This window comes from Pezoporus flaviventris, unplaced genomic scaffold (genome assembly GCF_033815535.1).
Source record: "Pezoporus flaviventris isolate CSIRO_AGI_PZ_B2104156 unplaced genomic scaffold, CSIRO_AGI_Pfla_v1 ptg000026l, whole genome shotgun sequence".
NCBI classification, from domain to species: Eukaryota; Metazoa; Chordata; class Aves; order Psittaciformes; family Psittacidae; genus Pezoporus; species Pezoporus flaviventris.
In genome coordinates this window covers 573,379-596,034 of record NW_026892574.1, presented here as the reverse complement: position 1 = coordinate 596,034, position 22,656 = coordinate 573,379, and the positions used below count along the sequence as shown (strand labels likewise).

Sequence of the window (22,656 nt, the reverse complement as noted above, 5' to 3'; positions counted from 1 at the left end):
TCCCTACACTCATCCATCCGTACATCCATCCATCCGCGCACCCGCTCCCGTTATCCCCGTTATTCCTGCCGCCGGGATGCGGCGCTGCCCGCCCGCGCGCGCGCGCACCCGCTCCACACGGCAGGGGGCGGGGCTTGGCTGCGCGCGCCCCGCCGCCGCCCTCGGCGATTGGCCCACCGGCCCGCAGGCGGGAGGCGCTCTTGCGTCACGTCGCCGGACCGCGCCATTCGCGGCCCTGACGCCGCCATGCGGCGGGACGCGGGGCGATGACGTAGAGCCCGCGCGGCGCGGCGGCCGGAGCCGCCTTCGTTCCCTTTTGTCCAAGATGGCGGCGGCCGCCGGAGGCGTCTCCTGAGCCGCGGGCCCCGGCGCCATGAAGCGGGGCAGCGAACGGGACTCCAGCCCGCAGGGGGCCGGGGGAGGCCGCGCCGCCGCCGCTAAGCGGCCCCGCGAGCGCGAACGCGAGAGCAGCAGCCGGCGCGGCCCGCACCGGAGCTCGGGCGCCTCCCGCAGCAGCCGGGACAAGTCCACGCCCGGCGGCGGCAGCGGCGGAGGCACCACAACCACCAGCGGCGGCGGTAGCAGCGGCGGAGGCGGCTCCAGCTCCCGCAGCCACCGCGGCGATGAGCGCGCCGGCGGCGGCAGCGGCGACTCCAACCACCGCCCGGCGGGGAGCGGCTCGGCCTCGGGCGCCCGCGGCGGCAGCAGCCAGGCCGCCCCCTCGTCCTCCTCTTCCTCCTCCTCCTCGTCCCGCGCGCTCGGCGTGCCCAAGGCCAAGGCCCTGCCCGGCGCCGTGGTGGCCCCCTCGCTGCTGCTGGCCGGGCCGCCGCCGGGCGCCGCGCCCTCGCTGCTGCTGGCGCCGCTGGGGGGCTCGGCGGGCCTGGCCGGGGAGCCGCCCGGCTCCTGTGAGTACAAGACGCTGCTGGTGAGCGGGCTGAGCGCGGCCCTGCCCGACCAGCTGCTGGAGGACGGCCTGTTCCGCCTCTTCCAGCGCTTCGCGGGGGGGGGCGCCGGGGACATCAGTGTCAAACTCTCCCACACGCCCGAGCTCGGCCGTGTCGCCTACGTCAACTTCCGACACCCCGGGGACGCCCGCGACGCCCGGCGGCACGCCCGGGCCCGGCAGCTGCTCCTCTACGATCGGCCCCTCAAGGTGGAGCCGGTGTACCTGCGCGGGGGTCGGAGGAGCCGCACGCCGCCCCCCGCGCCCTCCCCGGAGCCGCTGGGGTACCTGCCGCCCATCCACAGCACCTACCAGTACAAGCAGAGATCGCTCTCTCCTGTCACCAGCCCCTTACTACGGGAGCCGCGGCCCAGGCACGCTCACGCCGCAGCCGCCGCCTTCGCCTTGGAAGCAGCTGCCATCGGGCTCTCCCGGGAGCGGGAGAGGGCCCTGGATTACTATGGGCTGTACGACGAGCGCGGACGCCCTTACAGTTACCCCATCGTGGCTGAGGAAGACCTGATGCCGGAGGATGACCAGAGAGCCACTCGCAACCTCTTCATTGGCAACCTGGACCACAATGTCTCGGAGGTGGAGCTGAGACGTGCCTTTGAGAAGTACGGCATCATTGAAGAAGTGGTGATCAAGCGCCCTGCCCGGGGCCAAGGTGGGGCTTATGCTTTCCTCAAGTTCCAAAACTTGGACATGGCACATCGGGCCAAAGTCGCCATGTCGGGCCGCGTTGTCGGCAGGAACCCTATCAAAATTGGCTACGGGAAAGCCAACCCTACTACCAGGCTGTGGGTGGGTGGTCTTGGTCCGAGTACTTCCCTGGCTGCCCTGGCCAGGGAGTTCGACCGCTTCGGCAGCATCAGGACTATTGACTACGTGAAAGGAGACAGCTTCGCTTATATCCAGTACGAAAGCTTGGATGCTGCCCAGGCTGCGTGTGCCCAGATGAGGGGTTTCCCTTTGGGTGGCCCGGAGAGGAGACTCCGTGTGGATTTTGCCAAAGCCGAAGAGACGAGATACCCACAGCAGTACCAGCCTGCACCGCTCCCCGTGCACTACGAACTGCTGGCTGACGGGTACAGCAGACACAGAAGCCTAGAGCAAGACTTGAGGGTGCGAGATAGGACTCCTCCACATCTCCTGTACTCGGACAGAGACAGGAGCTTTGCAGAGGCAGACTGGGCCAGCCCTGCCAAAAACGCTGAACGCAGAAACAACTTGGAAAGCTACAGCCGGTCGGTGCGTAGCCGGAGCGGAGAGCGCTGGGGCAGCGACAGCGATCGCGGCGTGCCCAAACCATGGGAAGAGAGGCGGAAACGCCGGAGCCTTTCCAGTGACCGCGGGAGGACTACTCACTCGCCTTACGAGGACAGAAGCAGGACAAAGGCCAGTGGGCCAGCTTTAGACCGCAGCCCAGACAGGGCTCGCAAGGAGAATCACACTACAGAATCCGGAGCTGAGAAAGAGCAGGGTAACTCCCTTCAGAACAATCGTCACGCGACTGAGGAGAAACCCTATCGTGAGCCATCCGATGCTCCCCAGCCTAAAAAAAGGGACAGCGAGCGCAATCATCGAACGGGTGAATCGGAATCAAAAACTCATGAGGAGCCAAAATCTGAGACCAAAAAGCTAAAGAATTTATCGGAATACGCTCAGACACTGCAACTTGCTTGGAATGGGCTTCTTGTGCTAAAAAACAGCTGCTTCCCCACCTCTATGCACATCCTGGAGGGAGACCTCGGCGTCATCAATGGGCTCCTTAAAGACCATGCGTCTGGCGGGAAGTTAACGCAGCTCAAAATCGCTCAGAGACTTCGGCTTGACCAGCCCAAGCTGGATGAAGTCACTCGCCGTATCAAACAAGGCAGCCCCAACGGCTATGCTGTGCTCCTGGCCACCCAGTCCGCCCCGGGCGGGGCAGAGGCCGAGGGGACCTTCCCTGTTGTAGAGCCTGGCTTGCAGCGACGGCTTCTCAGGAATCTGGTCTCCTACTTGAAACAGAAGCAGGCTGCTGGGGTTATCAGCCTGCCCGTGGGAGGGGCGAAGGGCAGAGACAGCACAGGCATGCTTTACGCGTTCCCTCCTTGTGAATTCTCTCAGCAGTACCTCCAGTCAGCACTAAGGACATTGGGAAAGTTAGAAGAAGAACATATGGTGATAGTTATAGTCAAAGACACTGCCTAGCCCACACTGTCTTTTCGAATTCCATGTTTTCTTTGTGTGTCACAAAACCCAGTTGTTTTTAAGGCAGATCATTTTGGGGGAGGCTCAAAACACCTCAGCCAAAGTGGTAAGATTTTTAGTTCCTAATTAATTTTAATCCCATTTAAATAGAGCCCATTTTATTCGTTTTTAATATGTGACACTGTCCGCTGTTGTTCTGTATTTTTATTTTTTAACTGTATGAAAAGTTGTCAGTAAAGCCTTGTTCACTGATGGATTTCTAAACTTGTGCGCTATCCTAGTTTTTGTGGCCTGGAAAGGTCTGGCTCCCTGTGCTGTCAGGGGCTGGAAGGGGATGGTCCCAACCCAGTTCAGTTTCTGAGGCCCTAGCCCTCTGCTTCTCCTTATCTCCTTATTCATGTCCTGCAAGGTGGGTGGGGACGGGCGGTTCTTTGTGCTGTATGAGAGGTTGATGCTAGACCTCGCCTTTTTTTGGTCCCGATAGCTTTTTATTTCATGAGTTTGAGGCTGGATGCGTTCCTGTTGGCTCTCAGGTTGAGGATAGAAGCCTCCCAGGAAGCCAGCTCCCAAGGAAGCAAATCATGATCAAGAAATGGGGTTTATACACAACAAAACAATTACAGTTAATACTTGGTACAAGGTTTGCCACTAAGGAGTCAACTTTGTATTCAGCTCTGTGAGGTTTGAGAGCACTTGATACACGTCTCAGTCAGAAGTTCTTGGGTAAAACAAAAGTGAGGGTTGGCATTCCCAGTTTTAGAAAAGGAAAAGGAAAAAGAAGCAGGAGAAACGAAAAAAAGTCATTTAAGGGGGAACCCTCTTGGGCCTGTATTAGTTGTAGAGAAGCAAATAAAGGGCACAAGGGTTTTGGCAAACTGTAGGTGTCTCTTGCGTAGTTGATCGTGTTGCACTCTCTGAACTCCTTTATCGAAAGAGAAACAGCAAAGGGGGGTTGGCTGTTAAAGTTGAAGCTTGTTTGCAGGCTTACAGAAAAAACCACCCATCTGGCTGGCTGACAACGTGTTCTGTTCCCTCAAGTACCTTGTGCCTGTAGGAAACAAGCTCACAGACTGGACTGTAGGATGGGGTGGTCGTCACCTTCCCTGTGTGTGCTGTAAGTCGGGTTCAGGAGAGCAGCCGGGACAGCTCTGTGTGCTCACTAGCAGGAGGATACATAAGTAGTTCAGATGTGAGCTACAGTACATGCTGTTCGGTTGGGGGATACTGTTATTTTTTAAAATGATGCCTGTAGATTTTAGGAAGCTTCTGGAAAATCGTGTGGGATTAAAAACACTAAAGTTTAAAGTTTCTTTAAACGTGCAGGTGGGTGGTTTGGTGGTAAGCAAGTGAACCAAATCCTGGGAGAAGCAGAGTCTGACTTGCACCAGTCTCTGTGACCAAGCAGACTCGCTTCCTGACAGGTGCCAAAGGTCCTTTTAAGCCTGTACTCTCAGATATAATTGGTGTCAGATGCTTTGCAGCAGGGAGCATAACTCACTGTAAGGTTGCTTTTATTCTTTCTTTCTTAATCCTGCAATGTCACAGTAGGGACATCATCGGCTGATGATGTTTGAGCAGTTGCTTAATTGAATGATGTCTTGATAGCAACAAGTAAGGGGTGGTTTGTTGGGGTTTGTTTCTTTTTTCTCCTTTTAAACTTTTAATACTGTGATTATATTAAAAGTAAATCTGACGAGTTAGTGTGAGGGGGTCAGCATTTCACTTGATGATGCATCTTCTGTACCCCAGGAAACATAAATTTATCTGTAAGGGCCCAAGTACAGCTACAATGTGAGGGGATGTCCCATGGTGAGAGGTGAGCTGGTTCCTCTGCTGAGAGCTGCTGAGTTGTGCTGTAGGAGCAGAGGAGCAACCCTGCTGCTCCCACAGCCAAGTCATGCCTCACTGCACTGGGCAGTGCAGAGGCAGCTCCATGGCTGCACAGTGCAGGGTAACTGGCCTGCCCCTGGTTTTACACGGTTACAGGGACGCTGACTTTTAACCTTGTGACCGAGTCCCCGCTGCTGTTGTAAATGTAGACAGTGCCAAACATCAACAATTGTAACCGTTGAGTACTGCCTGAAACCAAGTGCTATTAAATACCCCTTATGGCCAGAGTCATAGAGTGATTAGAGCTTTTTGTCAGAGTATCCTATGTGTTGGAGGTGTCCGGTCAGTCTGTGGCAGAGTGCATGGTGCTGCCCTGGCTGGCTTCTCAGTGGCAGCTCCAGAGGCTGTGGAGTGGCTTTGTGTGTGTGTGTGTGTGTTATGGTGAGTGAATGTGAGGAATCGGAAGGGGGAAAAAAAAATCAATACATGATAAAAGCTGCAACTGCTTGATGGCAAAAAGCCAGGGAACCACCAGAAATCCCCACCTCCTGCTTTCCTTTGGAGACGAGCAAATGATAATGGAAAGGGGTTTTAGAACACAAACATTGTCACGCTTTGGGTTGGATAGGATTTTTTCATGCTGGTATTTCTGTACCCAGCAAAGTGCCTGACGCGTGTGAGCATGTGTGCATGAATGGGGGACCAGCCAATCTCCCTTCTACAAACAAATTAGCAGGCCTAAGTGAGGAGTCAGAGAGTTTAAGGAAAAAAAAAAGGGGACAGAAGCAGCATAAGCCCTCTAACCTGATGACCTGAGCCTTCCCAGCTCCACTGCATGCAGGTGAGCCACAGCCGTTGTTGGAACCCACTGTGCTGAGGCTACGACCCCTGTTCCTGCAGTCCTGGATATGATCCTGGCCCCTCAGACATGAATCCTGGCTGGTTCCAAGAGAAACAGGCCTGGAAAAAGGTAGATCATTACAGTAAATGCAATGATTTACTTGTATCTCTGTCTTACAGCTTGCAAGACTTGGCCCTTAAATTGAGATGGGATGCAGTACCAGGGAGAAGATAGCTAGTGGCAGGGGGGTGGGAGAAACACCACAGCCTAGCTGCGAGGCCCAAGACGATGATGGAAGATGGTGAGTGTAACAGTGCTGAAGGGGTATCTTTCAGCTCACCTGGTACAGCAGTGGCTGTAAGGTAACTGCACCAGTGTAATGGCCTCTGTCTCTCTGAGGGTGATCTGAAACTCAAGGTGGGACCAGAGTGTGAGGTGATGGATGTGGTGGTCTGATAAGTGTTCAGATTTGAGTTACCCCTCTTTTTTCTTTTCCAACACCCATTCAGCAAGTACTCTGTCTTAGCCTCTTTTTAACACCAGCTACCATCTGTCTTTACTGTAACAGGAACATTGACAAAAGGGCTAGACCCTGGCAGTCCCTGTGCCCAGCATGTGCTGATGAGCTGACCATACCCTGGTGATTACCCTTAGCTATCAGGCAGGTTAACCAGCCCTGAGGTTTCCACCCTGCTCTCCTATCCATGGCCTATATGAGATTTTATCTGAACCACTGCACTGCAAGCGTATGCGTGCAACCTCCCAGTGTGCTGGCGCAATGGGCACACAGCTTGGACTCGAGTGTGCAGTGCACTAAATGGGCCAAGCAGTTACTCATGGTCCCCCCATCTCAAGTAGCTGGAGAAACAAACCAACCAACCAACCCCTGCTAGTCCTTAACTGGGAATCCTCATTTTGCACCCAGCCTGCTGCAGTCACCCTATTCCTCCAGCACATCTTGAGCCATGCCCCTCAAGAACAAAGGCAGTAGCACAGGGTGCAGGTAACCCCCCCCCCCAGTTGCATCCCTACAGCAGCTCTGCAATAAGCAAGCAGAGGGGCCCAGTCTCCCCAGGCCAGGCAGAGGGACTGCTCTGGCAGTGTTGGGTGGGTGACCTGTGGGCTAAGGCCATTCAATGAGGTAGGTGTGGGAGGGGAGGGACAGCAGATGTACTCACAGTGGCCTGGTTTCAAGTCAAACTTCTGAATAGGAGCTCTGTGCTGGTTGTTTTGGTTCTGTCTCACAAAACCAGTTAGTAAATTCCTCTGAGATAGCCTGGCCCAAAACAGCAAGAGATGGAGCTGCTGACAGTTGTGGTGTCACACCAGAAGACGCAGACATCTGGGACAGCATCTCCTTCTGGTGGTAGCAGTAGCTCAGTATGTTTTTTCTTTCTCTCCTTTTCAGCAGCACATTTTCTCAGGTGAAGTTGCACAAGGAGGGTTATGATAAGGCAGAGACTGGCTTCTACAGCTGTTGGGTGCCCTATCTGATTTCCAATCCCATCATTTAATCAGAATGCCGCTCCAATTGCTGGTCTTACATGCTGCAGCAATCACAACTTGTCTTTATCAACTCTGGAGGGTACAATTATCCATTATAAGCTGCAGCAGAAACTTTCCTTTTTAATTATTAACAAGCAGCCCTGGGTCAGTGCATTAAGTAGATGCCACTCTGGAGGGAAGAAAAGCCATCCCTTCTCTTGGTTAAAAAGAAAATCCTTTCTCTTCAAGCAGCGAAACCTTGAGCCTTAGTTGAGATGAGCACAGGTCTTGGTGGAGCAACTGCTGTAGTGTCAAGGAGCAGGCAGGCTCCAGCTCCCTCTTCTGTCTCAAACTATTCTGCAAGTGGCCGAAACAAAGAGTAAAAAGCTGAGTGGATGTTACCTAACACCTGGGAATAAGCAGCACATTTCTGGCCCTGTCCAAGCAAGCAACAAGCACGCTCACCTTCCGGCTCTGACTCACAGAACCAAGCTGTGTGCTCTACAGGGAAATTAAACACTCAACTGCTATTGTTCTTCCTCCCCTTCTAAGGGCAGGGCCTCTTTGCCACGTTCAAACAGGAGCACAGACCCTGCCTTCTGCCGCTACAGCCACACGGCAAACGCCAAACCACAGAGACGAGGAGGCCCAGCGCTGCTCCTGCCTTCCGACGCACCGTGGCAAGGCTCCCTGGGCTTCCGGTAACTCAGCCACAGGGTGGATCTTCTGGTCCACCCAACCAGATCACAGCCCGGCATTAGCAGCGCCTTCCAGCTCCCACATTGCGCAGCGCGGGTGTGCACGGAGAATTCCAGGCTGTCGGGCAAACCAAGCAGTCAGGTTTGAAGCCAGAGGCACTGGGAAGCGTCTCATGAAGCTCTGGACGTCCCCAAGGACTAGAGCCTGCACTCCCACAGATCTCAGCCCATGTTTCCTTTGCCTTTCCTTATTACAGCCAGGCCAGCACCTACGGCTAGTGGCTCCCTGGCTGAGCAACTCTGTGCAGAGCATGAATAGGAGGCAGAGGAACGCATGGCTGCAACTCACAGCCAAAAACAGAGACAGGATTTGTATTTAATTTTTTAATAAATACACTTTACATTAAAGAAAAAGGCTTCAATTTGCATTTTCCACACAGAGGGCAAGGAAACAAACAAACAAACAAACAAAAAAACCAAAACATTAAAAAACTTGAACCATAAAGGGCAGAGGGGAGAAAGAGGGCTCCAACGTCAATCCCAGATCTCCTTGTCTTCAGGAATACCAGACTCTGACTAGGCCAACACAGGATTTCAGCCTCTCATTACAAGAGTTTCAAACAGCCTGTACCTTCAGTCACCAAATGCCCACAGGGCTCTTCCCTGGAGGACAAAAGCACCTGGAAAGCCACTGACCCACTAGCAGGGGTTAACTCCTGTTGCTTCTTTCTTTTAAGAATAAAATCATATTTAAAAGAAAAATATCCTCACTCCTCACCAATATCAGAACCCAGGATGCTTGGATTTCACTGGGTTGCATAAAAATGCCTCTTCTTTTAATTTTAAACAATTTTTCTCCCCCGAACCTACCCCATGGTAACAAGGTATTACAGGAATACAAAGTTCATCCCCTCTTTACTAGAACACCTGCCTTTTATTTTTTTTTTCCTTTTTTTTTTGTTTTATATAAAACTATTTCTGTTCTTTAGGAAAGAACTTTATACAAAGAAAATATATTGCGAAATATCTTCAGAAGTTTCCTTGAAGAGGAGAATCATCTCAGCCTAAAATAAAAAATAAAAAAAAAAAAAAAAGGCAGAGAAAAGAGGCCTAACTCCAGATTTCTTTATTGTAGAGCCTCAGACTCAGCCCCAAGCCTCAAACTGACTCAAACCAACACAGCGGATGGGCTGGAGTTCCTCAGGTTGTCCCAGACGAAGGGTTGGGGTGCTCAGGATTGGTTTCCCATTTGGTCTCTGGTTGCCTGCTGGGAAGGGAGCGTCTCCTCTCGCCAACACCCCGCCTGCAGTCGCTCCTCACTCATTCAGAGACAGGATAATGTCGTCCTCCAAGTCGGAGTTATCTGAGCTGTCGGCTGCAAGGAAGACATGCAGGTTATGTTTGGTTTGTGGAGGAACACAGCTGTCAGGGCTGCCAAGCAAGGCAAATCATTCAGAGTTACAAGAGATAGCCACCACCTGCTTGAGACCAGCAGCTCCCAGCAATGACGCAGGCAGCTAGCACCATTAGTGCATTTCAAATCAATCAAAAGCAGTTAGCAAATCTGCACCAGAGCTTCCTTTCCCTGCTTGAAGCAGAGGGTCAAGAGGAGAGCAGCTTTAGCAAGTGCAGTCTGTATTAGCTGGCAGGCGTTTTACCCCACGACAAGATGGGGGAGAAAGACAACCAGCAGTAAGTTACCTGCACGTGAGCTGCCTCTACAACCTACTGTGCACATCTAAGTGCAACAGCTCTTCATGCTGGGGGCTGGACAGATCTGGCAGCCATTCCTCACAGCTGTTATCTGAAAGCAAGCTTGACAGTTCCACCAACCCAATGTGGTGAAATATGGCTTCTGTATAATGTGCATGGGGCTAATTCATTCCACAGCAAGTTAGACCTAGGCTTCCTCAGGACAAGGTTCTTACTGGTGTGTCACTCCCCTCTGCACAGCACAGAGGGGAAACAATCCATACATCCACAATTAGAAGCTTCCTCTAGCAACCCAAAGATTTCTGTAATTAATTTAACTACTCAGCACTCATTAAAGGTGACCTGAAAATTGTAGTTTTCCTGATTTTCTTCACCATGGTACAGAATGAAGGCATGGAAGGCTTTGCCAGAAGCAGTAACACACACACAATTGCTTTTTTATCTTAAGACATAAGATTTCTCCTCCCTCAGTTGTGCAAGAGGGAAGTGGTAGCAGCTCTGGCAGCAAGAGGTCTCCTGCCTTACCTTAGAGGTGATGTTGGCTCTTTTTCTTATGTGATTTCATTGGATGCTGCAGTTAACTAGTGTTAAAAATAGTAAAAAACAAAACAAAAACACAAAAAAGACACCAAGACTTCCTCTTAGCCATCCCAGTTACACTGGATCTCTAACATTCCTGTCAAGGTAAGCAAAGCCTTCTGGAAGTTTCACCCTTTCTCAGGTGCTTTCCTTAGGAAAAGAACCACAGACAAGCAGCAGAGGGCACAAACCCTTTCCCAAAGCCTCCTCTCTGAAGATCAGCAATGAATGCTCCAGTCACACCACCCTTCATACTAAGCCTAAGCTGGAGGGCCAAGTGCTCCTAGAACAGCTACAGTAATGTAAGGGTAGTTGGAAAGCACCAGCAAGTGCTGCAGCAGCTACACTTATCCAGTAAGAGGGAAAGAAGCACAAGCAAGATAATCCAGAAACTCTGGAGAAGAAAAGAAACTGCTGTGGGTTTTATTTTTAAACACCAAAGGAGACCTTTGAAAAGGGATCTCCTACTTCTTTATTCTCCAGTTCACCACACAGCCTTCCAGTTTTGAGCTCAGGGTAAACCTGGCTGCAGTTAAATGCTGGGCAGAAGCCTAAAGACCTGCCTGGAAATAGCCATTTTTGATAACAGAAGAAGAAAGAAGAGTCAGCCATGCTGCTGGTGAGAATTCCATGTATTTTTTCCATCCTGTGTCACACCCCACCTGTCCAGGAACAGTATCTGCACACTGTCTAAACTGCTATGGACAAAACAGATCTACCCACCCCAAGGAGGTGGCAAAGGAGGAGGAAGATAAATTTATACTTAAAAGGTTCTCCATGGATGATTCCTGAAAAGGAAATAAAACCTCTTCTAAAGCACAAAGGACCAAAGCAGTTTCAATTGTTTTTTGAATTATTTTGTTTTGAAGCATGCCCACTGTATGTGGTGGAGGTTCATCCAAAACACAGCAATGGTCTGCAGTAGAAGCACTCTAATTTTACCACCATGCCTCAGGTCTGTACTGGGCAACAGTGTCAGTGCCCTTACAACTTTTCATTCTGGAACACAGCATAAGCAAAGAGGAGGGAAATTTTAATTGCTTTTGCTGGGTGAGAAACAAAAGCAAGCCAGATGAAGTTGAAGTCACAGAGAAGCAGTCACAGAACCCCACTCATCAAACCCTGTGCAAGGACCACACATCAGCTTGGCAGAGCTGCGCTCCCTGCTTTAAGTTCCCAACGATGCTGCTAAGCAACCTAACAGCCACAGAATCATTTGGCTGCAGCTCCACTGCGATACCAGATCAAAGTTCTACCTCTAAACAGTGTACAGATGTGACCATTTCATAATATACAGTGCTCTGCAGAGCACACTTGAAATACCCAAGTGTCAAGTAGCACCTAGTTTTGTTTCAGGCCATTTCATTAACTATTCCTGTACTTATATTTCATTCTGCCCCTTGGACAGTTCCAGTTCCAGCACTCTGGGTGCTCTCTTAATAACTTCTGTCCCTGCACCCCATGAGGAAACAGAAGTGAAGTTGTGTCAAAAATGTCCTGACAGCTACTGGGACAGGCAGAAGTTATCCACGGTCCCAAAGCGTTGAACTGCAATATGCTATTAATGAATTTGAGCTATGTAAATGCCCTATAAAGCCCTGCATTGTATGCCTACTACCTTCAAGAGAACAACAAACTTACCCCACACAATAACTCTGGCAACTATATGTGGCCACATCCTTAAAAATGACTGTGCTACATGTGAACAGAGAAGACGTGGATGAGTCTGCCAGCCACATCAGTGCCAAAACAGAGTCCTGGCATGCTTAATCCTCCAGCACGCAGGCAGGGAAGATTGATTCCACCACAGCCCTCACATTTATCTCCTACCACTGCAGGACTTCACATTCCTTGCACTCTGTAATTACTCATCCTTACCCACCTTCTAACTTAAGATAACTATGTTAATCCCCATTTTACAGCTTGGAAATTAAAAATAACTTGGCTGTGCATACTAAAAACTTGTGCTGCAAAAAAAGGGAACAGAATCTGGTGTCACAAATCCCAAGCCTGACGCTATCCTACTCACCTTCTTGTTCTTGTGAAGCCTTTTTACAAATGTAATTGTTACATACAAAGTTCAGTGCTTTCTTTCTCATACATACACAGAAGTACACACGCACTGTTAACTTTTCAAATCTGTGGAATGCCAGAAAAAGAACAATTTAAATGTTCTCCCAAAAGTTATGTTAGCTTCAGAAGAATCTAAAAAAGGAAGTGAAGTCAGAAATGCCACGTTTGTTTTGCACTTTAAGCAATTACAGAAGAGAAAGAATAGCACCAAGAACCAAAAATGCTTTTCTGTCCTTACAAGTACAAATAAGGCAAAGAAGACAGGTGAGGTAACAGATCAACCAGTATCTTGTTGAAGGGTGGGTCAGACAAGCAACCAGACAAGGCTCCTTCACACAGACCTTCTTGGCTTGCCAAGTTCTCACATATGCACCTGGGAGCACTTGAAGAAAGGAGGCACCTTCCTTTCCAGAACTTTCAGTTGTTCTCTCAGATAGTAGCTGTCTTTACTGACAGATTACTCACCTGAGAGACCACAGGTGAACAAGGCCACAATGATTAGTGCCTTTCATACCAGCAAGAGGGAAAGTCAAGCTAAGTCATTTCAGAGAAGACTTAGGTAGAGAACAAGTCACCTGTGGTCACCAAGCTAGGCACACACTTACTATCTCCAAGAATCAGCTCGACTTCCTCATCAGCATCAGAATCTTCATCTTCACCCTCATCTCCCTCTTCCAGGAGGTTGGCAAGCTCCTCATCATCAGAGGGAGAAAAGTCATTTTCTCCATCCTCACCAGCATTCTCATTGTTCTCATCCTCCTCCAGCTCAGCCTCTAGCAGCTGGTCCGTATCTAGTTCATCAAGGTCATCTGTATCATCATCATCTTCATCATCGTCTTCTTCCTCTTGCTCTTCTTCCTCCTACAGACACAGCAAAAATAGTCCATTGCAGACATTAAAACAAATGTAAAATGGAGTAAGAATAATTGAAGAAAGCATACCTGTTGTTTCACTTCTCCCCATATCCAGACATCACACATTATAAACACCACACATTATAAACACTTCCTCTCCACAACTACAGAACATGACACATGCTACTACCATCATTTGCAGGCCAGCAAAGCCTTATCTGCAAAATGCTGGGGCAGCACAGGTACCATTGGCTCAAGCTCCTCTCCCATATTGGCCATCAACATGTGCCACCACAATGCACTTCTGAGAAGAACATGCAGTAAGACCTGTTAATCCATGGCTTTGTTACTACTCTCATACAAACTGCTTTAGTTTCAGCTGGACCAAAACCTCTTATTTTGCATTAAACAGCATACATGTTCAGTCTCTCAGCCATTCCTGATTTAGATGTAAGATGTAGAGTAAGATACTATTAGCTTAACCCAATCCCTGAATCACTCATATGACAGAACTGTTTAAAGCAGCTCAGGAGTCTCATCTTTGGCATTTACCTGTGGATCAAAATCTTTCTGTGTCAAACCACAAGAATTTGCATTCAATAAAGCAAGTGAATTCCTCATTGTACAGATCAAATCCAGAAATCTGTATCTAGCAGATAATACTGAGTGGGAAGAAGCTGTTACAGTCCTTCTGTTCTTCCAGACAAACCAGAGGCCAAGAAGGGCCATCATGAGCCAAGCTCTAAGAAGTCTCCAAGACTCAAAGAAAGGGTTCAGTATACCTGCATCTCTCCTCAGAGTCACACCCTCTTTCTCTAACAGAATGTTCTTGTGTGGCAGGAAGGCAGCTCAAGTCATTCAGTCTTAATTGTCCTTTTGTTTCAGGAAAGATCACGTTTTGCCAAATTATAAAGCAGTTAAGACAGATATTTAACAACCCACTTCAAGGATTAGTTTGGTGCTCAAGCTCACCACACTCGCACTGTGCTGTTCAGACCACTGTATTTTCAGATCTAAAAGGACAGAGGAAAAATACCTCCCTGTCATCTCCCCAGTCTGCTTTTTCTTCAGTCAGCGCTATAAAAAAAATCCACCACACCCACCCAAATCCAACATCTGTCACAGGCAAAAGGAACAAGGAATGGCAAAAAGCCTGGGCAACTTTTATTGTTTCTTTGCTTGTAAAAAGCAGTCAAGTCTCCACCAGTGACCAGAAGTGCTGTGCTATTTAAATGGAGCACGAAAGCTTTGCTTTAGTACATAGAATTTTCTTTCTGAATAAGCATATATTAGGTATAAAATTAAAACAACCTGTGTTACAGCCTATGCCTATTGTAGGCAATTACAAACTCCAAGTCAGTGAGTCCTCAGCTAAGTGGACACTGCTTTTTGAATTGTATACACACTGGGAAAGGAAATACCTTACTTGCAGTTCAGTTTTAAACTGCAGGGCCATACCATATTGAGTATAATTTTCCACGGAATATGTTGAATCAAGTATGAAAGCTTTTGCCTTACTTTGACTTTTGTTCTGTGCAATATCTGCAGAGAGAACAGTGTCTTCAGCTTTAGTCAGGATTGAAAACTGATTAAAAACTTTTCCTTTTTCAGTATCTAAACTCTGAGACTGGAAAGGAAGAGGTCAATTTGCTTTAAAAGCTTGGAAAAATTAAGCCAAGTTTTTCAGTGTCTGGAAACAGAGACAATTGTAGACAGGAGGAAAAAAGTGTATTGTCTAAAAGATTCATTTAGAGTCCATGTTGCTGAAAACTAAAGGATTCTGAAATGACTTAGGTACCCTCTGCTTCCACAACTGTGGACTTTCTGAAAGCATTTTTTTTCCTAAATATCTAGCTCACAATGACTTAAAATGTCAAACACTACTGAATTTGATTATGTTTCACATTTACTGTATTTATTGGAAACTGAAATACTGTTTTGTCAACGTTTTCATTCAAGCTTACGGTGAGGAATATGTAGCAACATCATCCTTTAAATACAGGATGAAGTGAAATATAGTTCTAAAAAGCTAAAGATTTCTTCCATCTGAAAGAATAAGAGCCAAATTAAATAAAGGGTGCATCATTCAGCCGCAAATCAACTTGGAAGGATAATATCAACCAGTGAGGAAACAGTCCTTTGTGAAAATACAAATAGCAACAGAAGAGTAGGGAACTGAAATGTTTCCACCTTTCCACTTTAAATTACTTTACCCGAAGTAGGTGATTAGAATCAGGCCACACTCATTTAACCAACCTAAGAACAGTAAGACAAGATCTTAATTATATCTGTCCTTGGTAAACCAGAAAATAGTGTGAAACACACGCTACAAGAAGTCCTGTGTGACAGAGGGAGCACAACACGCACACAAGTGCGTGTTTTCACCAAGCTGAATGAGTGACATAGAGCACAGTTCAAGAGGAGTCATCTTAACTAGTGAGAAGCCTGTACCTCATCTCCCTTTAAAGAACAAAACTTAGAAAGTGATGCTTCTGCTAACAGGCAAGTTAATTCTGCATTAGCTTCTGAACTATCTCCAAGCACAAACCTCTGCAGGCACACAGCATTACTCCAGTTTAGAAATACAAGGCTTGCATGTATGTGGTGAGATCTCTCTTGAGAAAGAACACTGAGCTTCTGCACCCAAAGCCAATCTGTGGGAAATACAGCCGAGAAAGGTGTGAGGAAATAGCAAGTGGAGTCTGACACCATCATATGTAAGCGATATCCAGACTGTTAATGGGCATTTAGGATGTATGCTCACCAAATACCACAAATGTCTCCCATAGGGATCCATATACAGATAAAAAATGGCATGCCTTCCCCCATGACACATGCAAGCACAGCAATAACAACAGTGAAACAAATCCTTGTGCAATGTCACAAGGGAAGATAGGCAGAACAATTATTCCAAACCATATCTGGGTCTGTGAAGGACCCTGCAAAAGCAAGCTCCTACCTACCCATCAGCAGTTCCCAAGAGCTTTGGGTGCTGGTAGAAAGAACACATGTGCTGGTAGAAAGAACCACTAACATGGACATCTATGCAAAATAAGCTTGTACCTGTGCTTATCTTCCTCTTTAAATTGATCCACAAGAATCCATGGACCAGCACACTCCATACAACTTAAACAATACCAAGGAATTCTTTTAGCTATCACTAACTTCTTTAGATGCCGAAAGATGTTCTTCTATTTGGGCTGCTCTCTGTAAAAGCTGCTTAGATCAGAACTTCATGTTGTCTTCCGAGGAATCAGAGGAGGAATGTGAGAATATTCTTTTACCTCTCCAACAGAAGCCACTTCACAGCTGCCAGTTATCTTATCTTTGCAGAAGGTACAAGCGTAGTATTACAGAATCACAAACTGACCATCTCATAACCTGTTCTCTGTAAAACACTTTACCTCACTATCAGAACTCGCAACTCACTGCCTGATATTCTTAGGTGCCTACTCTACACCCAGGGGCACTATTATTACGGTACAGCTAGACCAAAACCCTACCTTCCTATTTAATTCATTACAAACAATCCCAGCCTGAAGAAAAAAGAGGAAATCCAGTTCTCCCTTTTAAATAGAGTAGGCAACACTCACAGGGAGAAGACAAGAGCTCAGTTTTTGCATGAAGGATGTCACATTGCTACCCATTTTAGTTACACTGTGATTCAGGTATATTAATTGTTTGTAGATAGCTAAATTTAGGATTAACTTAAGGAAGCTTTAACTTGATAGATAACAAGAGTAGAACAGTATGCAGTGCCCACTGAGTACCATACTAGTGTTACTTGTCTTCGTCTCCAGCATACACAGATGTCAGTGTGAAACAGCTGCAACACAGATGGCAATATAGTATCAGCATACCTGGATGGCCAACTCTTTCTGCTCTTCAAAAACACAGCACTGAGATTATAAAGGAATTCTGATCTAGGAAACATCCACCCTGTTTCATACACAAAATGGCCTGGTGGCCCCACTTCTCTACATAAATACACAGGTGTTGACTTCACCCCGGTTAAAGAAAAAAGGCTGAAAAATAAAGTAATGAACAAAGACAAAGCTGGAAATTTAAGTGAACAAGAGAACAAAACAAAACAGCAAAGAGGCTGCAACTTTAGTGCAGAATAGCTATCCACAGATCTAAGTAGGATGTCAGTACAGAGACAGGCCCCAGTTCAACTTACAAATTGCTTGACTCAACTGAAGAGTTAGCATCATAGAAGAGTTATGGTTGGAAAGGACCTTAAGATTATCCAGTTCCAACCCCCCTGCCATGGGCAGGGACACCTCACACTAAACCATCTCACCCAAGGCTTCGTCCAACCTGGCCTTGAACACTGCCAGGGATGGAGCATTCACAACCTCCCTGGGCAACCCATTCCAGTGCCTCACCACCCTCACAGGAAAGAATTTCCTCCTTAGATCCAATCTAAACTTCCCCTGTTTAAGTTTTAACCCGTTACCCCTTGTCCTATCACTACAGTCCCTAATGAAGAGTCCCCTCCCCAGCATCCCTATAGGCCCCCTTCAGATACTGGAAGGCTGCTATGAGGTCTCCACGCAGCCTTCTCTTCTCCAGGCTGAACAGCCCCAACTTCCTCAGCCTGTCTTCATACGGGAGGTGCTCCAGTCCCTGATCATCCTCGTGGCCTCCTCTGGACTTGTTCCAACAGTTCCATGTCCTTTTTATGTTGAGGACACCAGAACTGCACACAATGCTCCAGGTGAGGTCTCACAAGAGCAGAGTAGAGGGGCAGGATCACCTCCTTCACCCTGCTGGTCACGCTCCTTTTGATGCAGCCCAGGATACGGTTGGTTTCTGGGCTGCAAGCACACACTGAAGCCGGCTCATGTTCATTTTCTCATCAACCAACACCCCCAAGTCCTTCTCCGCAGGTCTGCTCTGAATCTCTTCTCTGCCCAACCTGTAGCTGTGCCTGGGATTGCTCCCATCCAGGTGCAGAACCTTGCACTTGGCATGGTTAAACTCCATGAGGCTGGCATCAGCCCATCTCACAAGCGTGTCGAGGTCCCTCTGGATGGCATTCCTTCCCTCCAGCGTATCAACCGAACCACACAGCTCAGTGTCATCGGCAAACTTGCTGAGGGCGCACTCAATCCCACTGTCCATGGCAGCGACAAAGATGTTGAACAAGACCGGTCCCAACAGAGATCCCTGAGGGACACCACTCGTTACTGGTCTCCGGCCGGACATTGAGCCACTGACTGCAATTCTTTGTGTGCAGCCAGCCCTGATCCGTGCCCCTGGTAGACAACACACATCCCTTGAGACCGGGTCAGGCCGATAGACGAGTGCTTTTGTCCCTTTCAGTGTAGAGTCCCCTACTGCTACGACCCACTGCTTTTTCCTGGCAGCACCAGTAGAGATCTTCTTTACCAGTGCATCAGCTGCCTGTTTCCGGTGCAAGTGCATTTCCTCATTAGCCTCCTGCAGGACAACAAAGCAGTTCTGGGTGGGGACAACAGATTTAGGAGGAAGCCCCTTGCTTTTAATTGTCCTTTTCCTCCTTTTTTTGTTGGTTTTTTTTTTGGTCACTATTTCCCAGCTTCCCAGGTTAATGGCCTCCTTCTTTCCTTCATGAGCTACAGGGGAAGCTTGAGGCCCCTGCACATTTTGGGCCAGGAACAAGCATTCCTGCTTCCTCTCAGCTACCCTGACATCTTGCAGCCTATGAATAGCATCCCGCAGCTCAGCCACCTGCTGCAGGAGGACCTCCACCAGGGAGCACCGAGTGCAGCCCTGCCCATTGTGCACCATTCCCTCACCAGACCAGTGCAGGCACTCTCTGCACCCCGAGCTCTGCACTGCAGCCTCCCCTCTCATCGGCTCTGTCTGGGTGCCTACGCTGCCACTGCCGGGGCAGCCAGAGCACAGCTCCCAGACCGGGCCCTGCTCATACAACAGTGCTCACCATCCTGCTCTAACTGCCACGCAAACTGCCTCGCCGCGCTCCCTGGGGCAGGTTTTTACCCACTCAGGGCTGGTGCTGCTGCTCCTGGCTCTGCCCCCTGTGAGTCCCTGCTTGCATCAGCTGAACTGCCAGCTCCTGGGCATGTCCCTCGGTGGCTCTTGTCGCTCTGAGTTGAGGCTCCTGGACGCTGATCTCCCCCCTGCTCCAGTGTTGAAGGCGTCCTCTCTCGAGCTACTCACCTCAGCGATAGAGTTAATTTGATTCAACTAATAAAGGCTAGTTTAGTCAGAAAAACGGCATTTCAGGGTAGGATCAGCAAGTCAAAAAGTCTTAAGAGTATAACTCAGTACTGTACAGTATTCATTAGTCGTACATTTTAGACAAGTACAAAGGATGCAGGAACTGTAAGTTCTAGAGTAAGACTGCAAAATGGAACAATTAAGTGTGCATCATAAGAGAAATCTCTCAACACTCACCAAAATCCACTAATTCACACAGTAGCACATAAATGGCTTCAACACACAACCTATGACCCTAGAACTACTTTGAGGATGTTTTAAGAGGTCAAAAGTGACTCACATCAGCTGTTTAACATGCCTGCATACAGGCAGATTTACAAAGACGTAGCAGCACAAGAAAACTACTGAGCATCAACTTACAGAACCAGAAAAGTTGATTACATAGAAAAGGATTATACCTAGATAATCTCAAAGCAAATCACTGGTAACTTCTCTACCCGGTTTGTGATCCCACGTGAACACTCAGAAAGCCAAGTAAGTTGATTCAATTAATTTATCATTTACACCTACAAAGGAAAAAACTTTCCTAGAAGTTTTCCTAAAGGAATGGCATTCTAGTAATGTAAACATCCCCTAAAGGAATGGCATTTTGTAAATGCCCCTACATAACGGTACCTATAAGGGTGGCAGCTGTAACTGTAACTGTAACTGCTTGACCTAACTCATAATGTTGTCAGTATTTACAGCCTGTTAAGAGCTTAGTAAATACACTTTGCTCTTGTTCAAGGGTTATGTTATTTTCTTCCATATTGTTGTTCGATGCGCATTTGCACATACTTTATAGAATGACAGTGGTTTGGGTTGGAAGGGACCTTAAAGCTCATCTAGTTCCAATCCCCTGCCATGGGCAGGGACGCCTCACACCAGACCAGGTTGCTCAAAGCCCCATCCAACCTGGCCTTGAACACTGCTAGGGATGGGGCAGCCACAGCTTCCTTGGGCACCCTGTGCCAGCTCCTCGCCATTCTCACAGTAAAGAATTTCTTCCTTATATCTAAACTAAAGCTCTTCTGTTTAAGTTTAAACCCATTGCTCCTTGTCCCATTGCTACAGTCCCTGATGAAGAGTCCCTCTGGCATTCTTGCAGGCCTCCTTCAGATACTCGAAGCTGCTTTGAGGTCTCCACACAGCTTCTCTTCTCCAGGCTGAACAGTCCCAGTTTCCTTAGCCTGTCATTAAGTTCTTAGCCTGTCATATTAGGTTTGGAAACCTTAAGTCAAGTTTTCAGATTTACAGGTCATTGGTCATTTGCTTATTTGACATGGTTTCAACTGTTACAATAAGCTTAATTTTTCCATCTGACACCTCACTTCCTCTCCCTAAGAGTCCAAAGCAAGTATTTATGTCAACAGGTTTCTGCTCAACTTCCCCTGTTACTGCTCTATGAACTGTTTGGCTATCACCATCTCACAACTGCTCCTTCTCCAGCCCCATGCTTACCTCCTGTCAGCATTTCCAAGTCAACACCTCCCACCTGCAGATGCTTTCCAGCAATAGCCCCTTTGCTTGAAAGCACAATCTCTACTGCATCTCGGTCTGAATCATACTATATATATGGCATTACTATTCTTATTTTCATATATGAGGATGTCTTCTCTCTACCTGCAAAACAGTTAATCAAAGGTCAGTGAAGTTTTTCCCACTCTCTGGCTATTTTCACTTCTGGCTATTTGTAGCTAGGGTTTTTCTGGTTGGTTTGTGGGGTTTTTGTGGTTTGTTGTTGTTTTTTTTTAAATATTTCCAGAGCCTCATTATTTTGGTCAATTTATTTGCTTTTGCAAGAAACTCCCTACTAGTTTATTTCTCCTTGTCTTTCACCCTCCTCCCCCCTGGTTTCTCCTAAAGAACAGAAAACTCATTTTTAATAATCTGATCTCTTCCAAAATATCAATATTATTTTAATTAGCTATTTGCAGCATGGGAAGGAGCTTTGCTTTCATATAAAAAGAACACATGATTATTCAAATACAGGTTTTACTCCAGAGGAATAAATCTCCCCTTGGTTTAGTAATTCAACTTTCTCCAATCAATCTTTCTCCAAGACAATCCCCTTGTCACATCTTCTGACAATTATTTTCTTTGCTTCCACAGCATCTGTGTAGCATACTGGTACTTTCTCATCCTTTGCCACACAATTCTCCAAAGTGACAAAGTGACAATGTCTGGTTTTCAGTCACAAGAGCTTCCATCCAATCCTCCTCTCACACACACACTTCTTAACACTCCCTGAACAACAGACAATGGAAAATCTTAAATATAGCCAACAGTCCTTCTAGGGGGTCAAGCATGTAAGGAATTTTATGCCCTAGATTACCTTGTCTCCACCCTTCCCCTCAGCCAGCAAACTCAAATTCATTTCATATTATCATACCATTAAATTAATTCTAAGTATTCCTCTCGCTCACCCTGCGGGCCCGTACCTACTTTTACCTCCTTGGATATTTCAGTGTTAGAATTTCTACTTCTTCATAGCCATTAATGAGGTCACAGAGCTAAAAACGTAGAAGCCTGAGAATGCACATAAGTTACTACAAGTAACAAGCAAGGAATCTTACCACAGGGCTCTATGCAGATGTAGGTATGTGCAGATTTAATACAGGAAACAGCACACAGTATGTCACAGAGGCAACACATGGAGTGAAGAAATAAGAAAAGCAGTTATTCTCTTAGTCTATGTAAGTAGGTTTAGCTTGTCTAACAATGACTACTTACCTGTGCTGAATGGAAGAGCACCCATGACACAGATAAAAACTTCAAAGTAACTGGGCCTCTGTTGGGTTGGCACGTTCAGTAGGGACTCTTTCAACCACTACCCTGGTTTTGCCTGTGAACTGTTTCCATTTTAACATGACTGTATGTAGCTGACAGCAATCAAACTCCAGAGTCACTGCCCTCTCCGAGACGCATGCACAAGTCATCGTTCTGCAGTTGATACAGTCCTTAATACTGAGGATAAATGTGTTTTAATGTGACTAGCATATTCTCTGCGCTGCAGGGCTCAGAAATAACAACTTAAGGAGCTCAGAACTAGGTGCAATTTCTGAATTTGCTTCTCATCCTTCCTCTCACTGATCTCACACTCAGTCACAAAAATAAGCCCATTCCTTTAATTGCATAACAAAAACCAGCAGTGTGTCCAGGAATTTCACCATTTGGCAGGTAAATGCACTCTCCTTCTATGAATGAGAATTTGTTCTTTATTTTCTCAAGCTTCTG

General features: G+C 47.6%; 2 protein-coding genes across 5 annotated transcripts in view; one reads left to right on the top strand and one right to left on the bottom strand.

Moving 5' to 3' along the window:
* The first annotated feature begins 244 nt into the window (after positions 1-244).
* On the top strand, positions 245-3,403 carry RBM15B (RNA binding motif protein 15B). Its single transcript, XM_061458265.1, has one exon. The coding sequence runs from the start codon at positions 374-376 to the stop codon at positions 3,137-3,139; it is 2,766 nt and encodes a 921-aa protein (XP_061314249.1). The 5' UTR covers positions 245-373; the 3' UTR covers positions 3,140-3,403.
* A 4,952-nt stretch (positions 3,404-8,355) lies between these two features.
* The window catches only part of DCAF1 (DDB1 and CUL4 associated factor 1), a 56,026-nt gene continuing 41,725 nt past the window's right edge, over positions 8,356-22,656 (bottom strand). For 2 of the 4 annotated variants that reach the window (XM_061458261.1, XM_061458262.1), the window contains exons 23-24: positions 12,964-13,219; positions 8,356-9,368 (exon numbers count right to left, since the gene is read on the bottom strand). In XM_061458261.1, the coding sequence (XP_061314245.1) occupies positions 9,310-9,368; positions 12,964-13,219 (315 nt within the window). In that variant the 3' untranslated portion in view covers positions 8,356-9,309. Of the gene's footprint in view, positions 9,369-10,231; positions 10,288-12,963; positions 13,220-21,470; positions 22,335-22,656 lie in introns of those variants that run through there. The other 2 variants (XM_061458263.1, XM_061458264.1) reach the window with 2 other exon arrangements.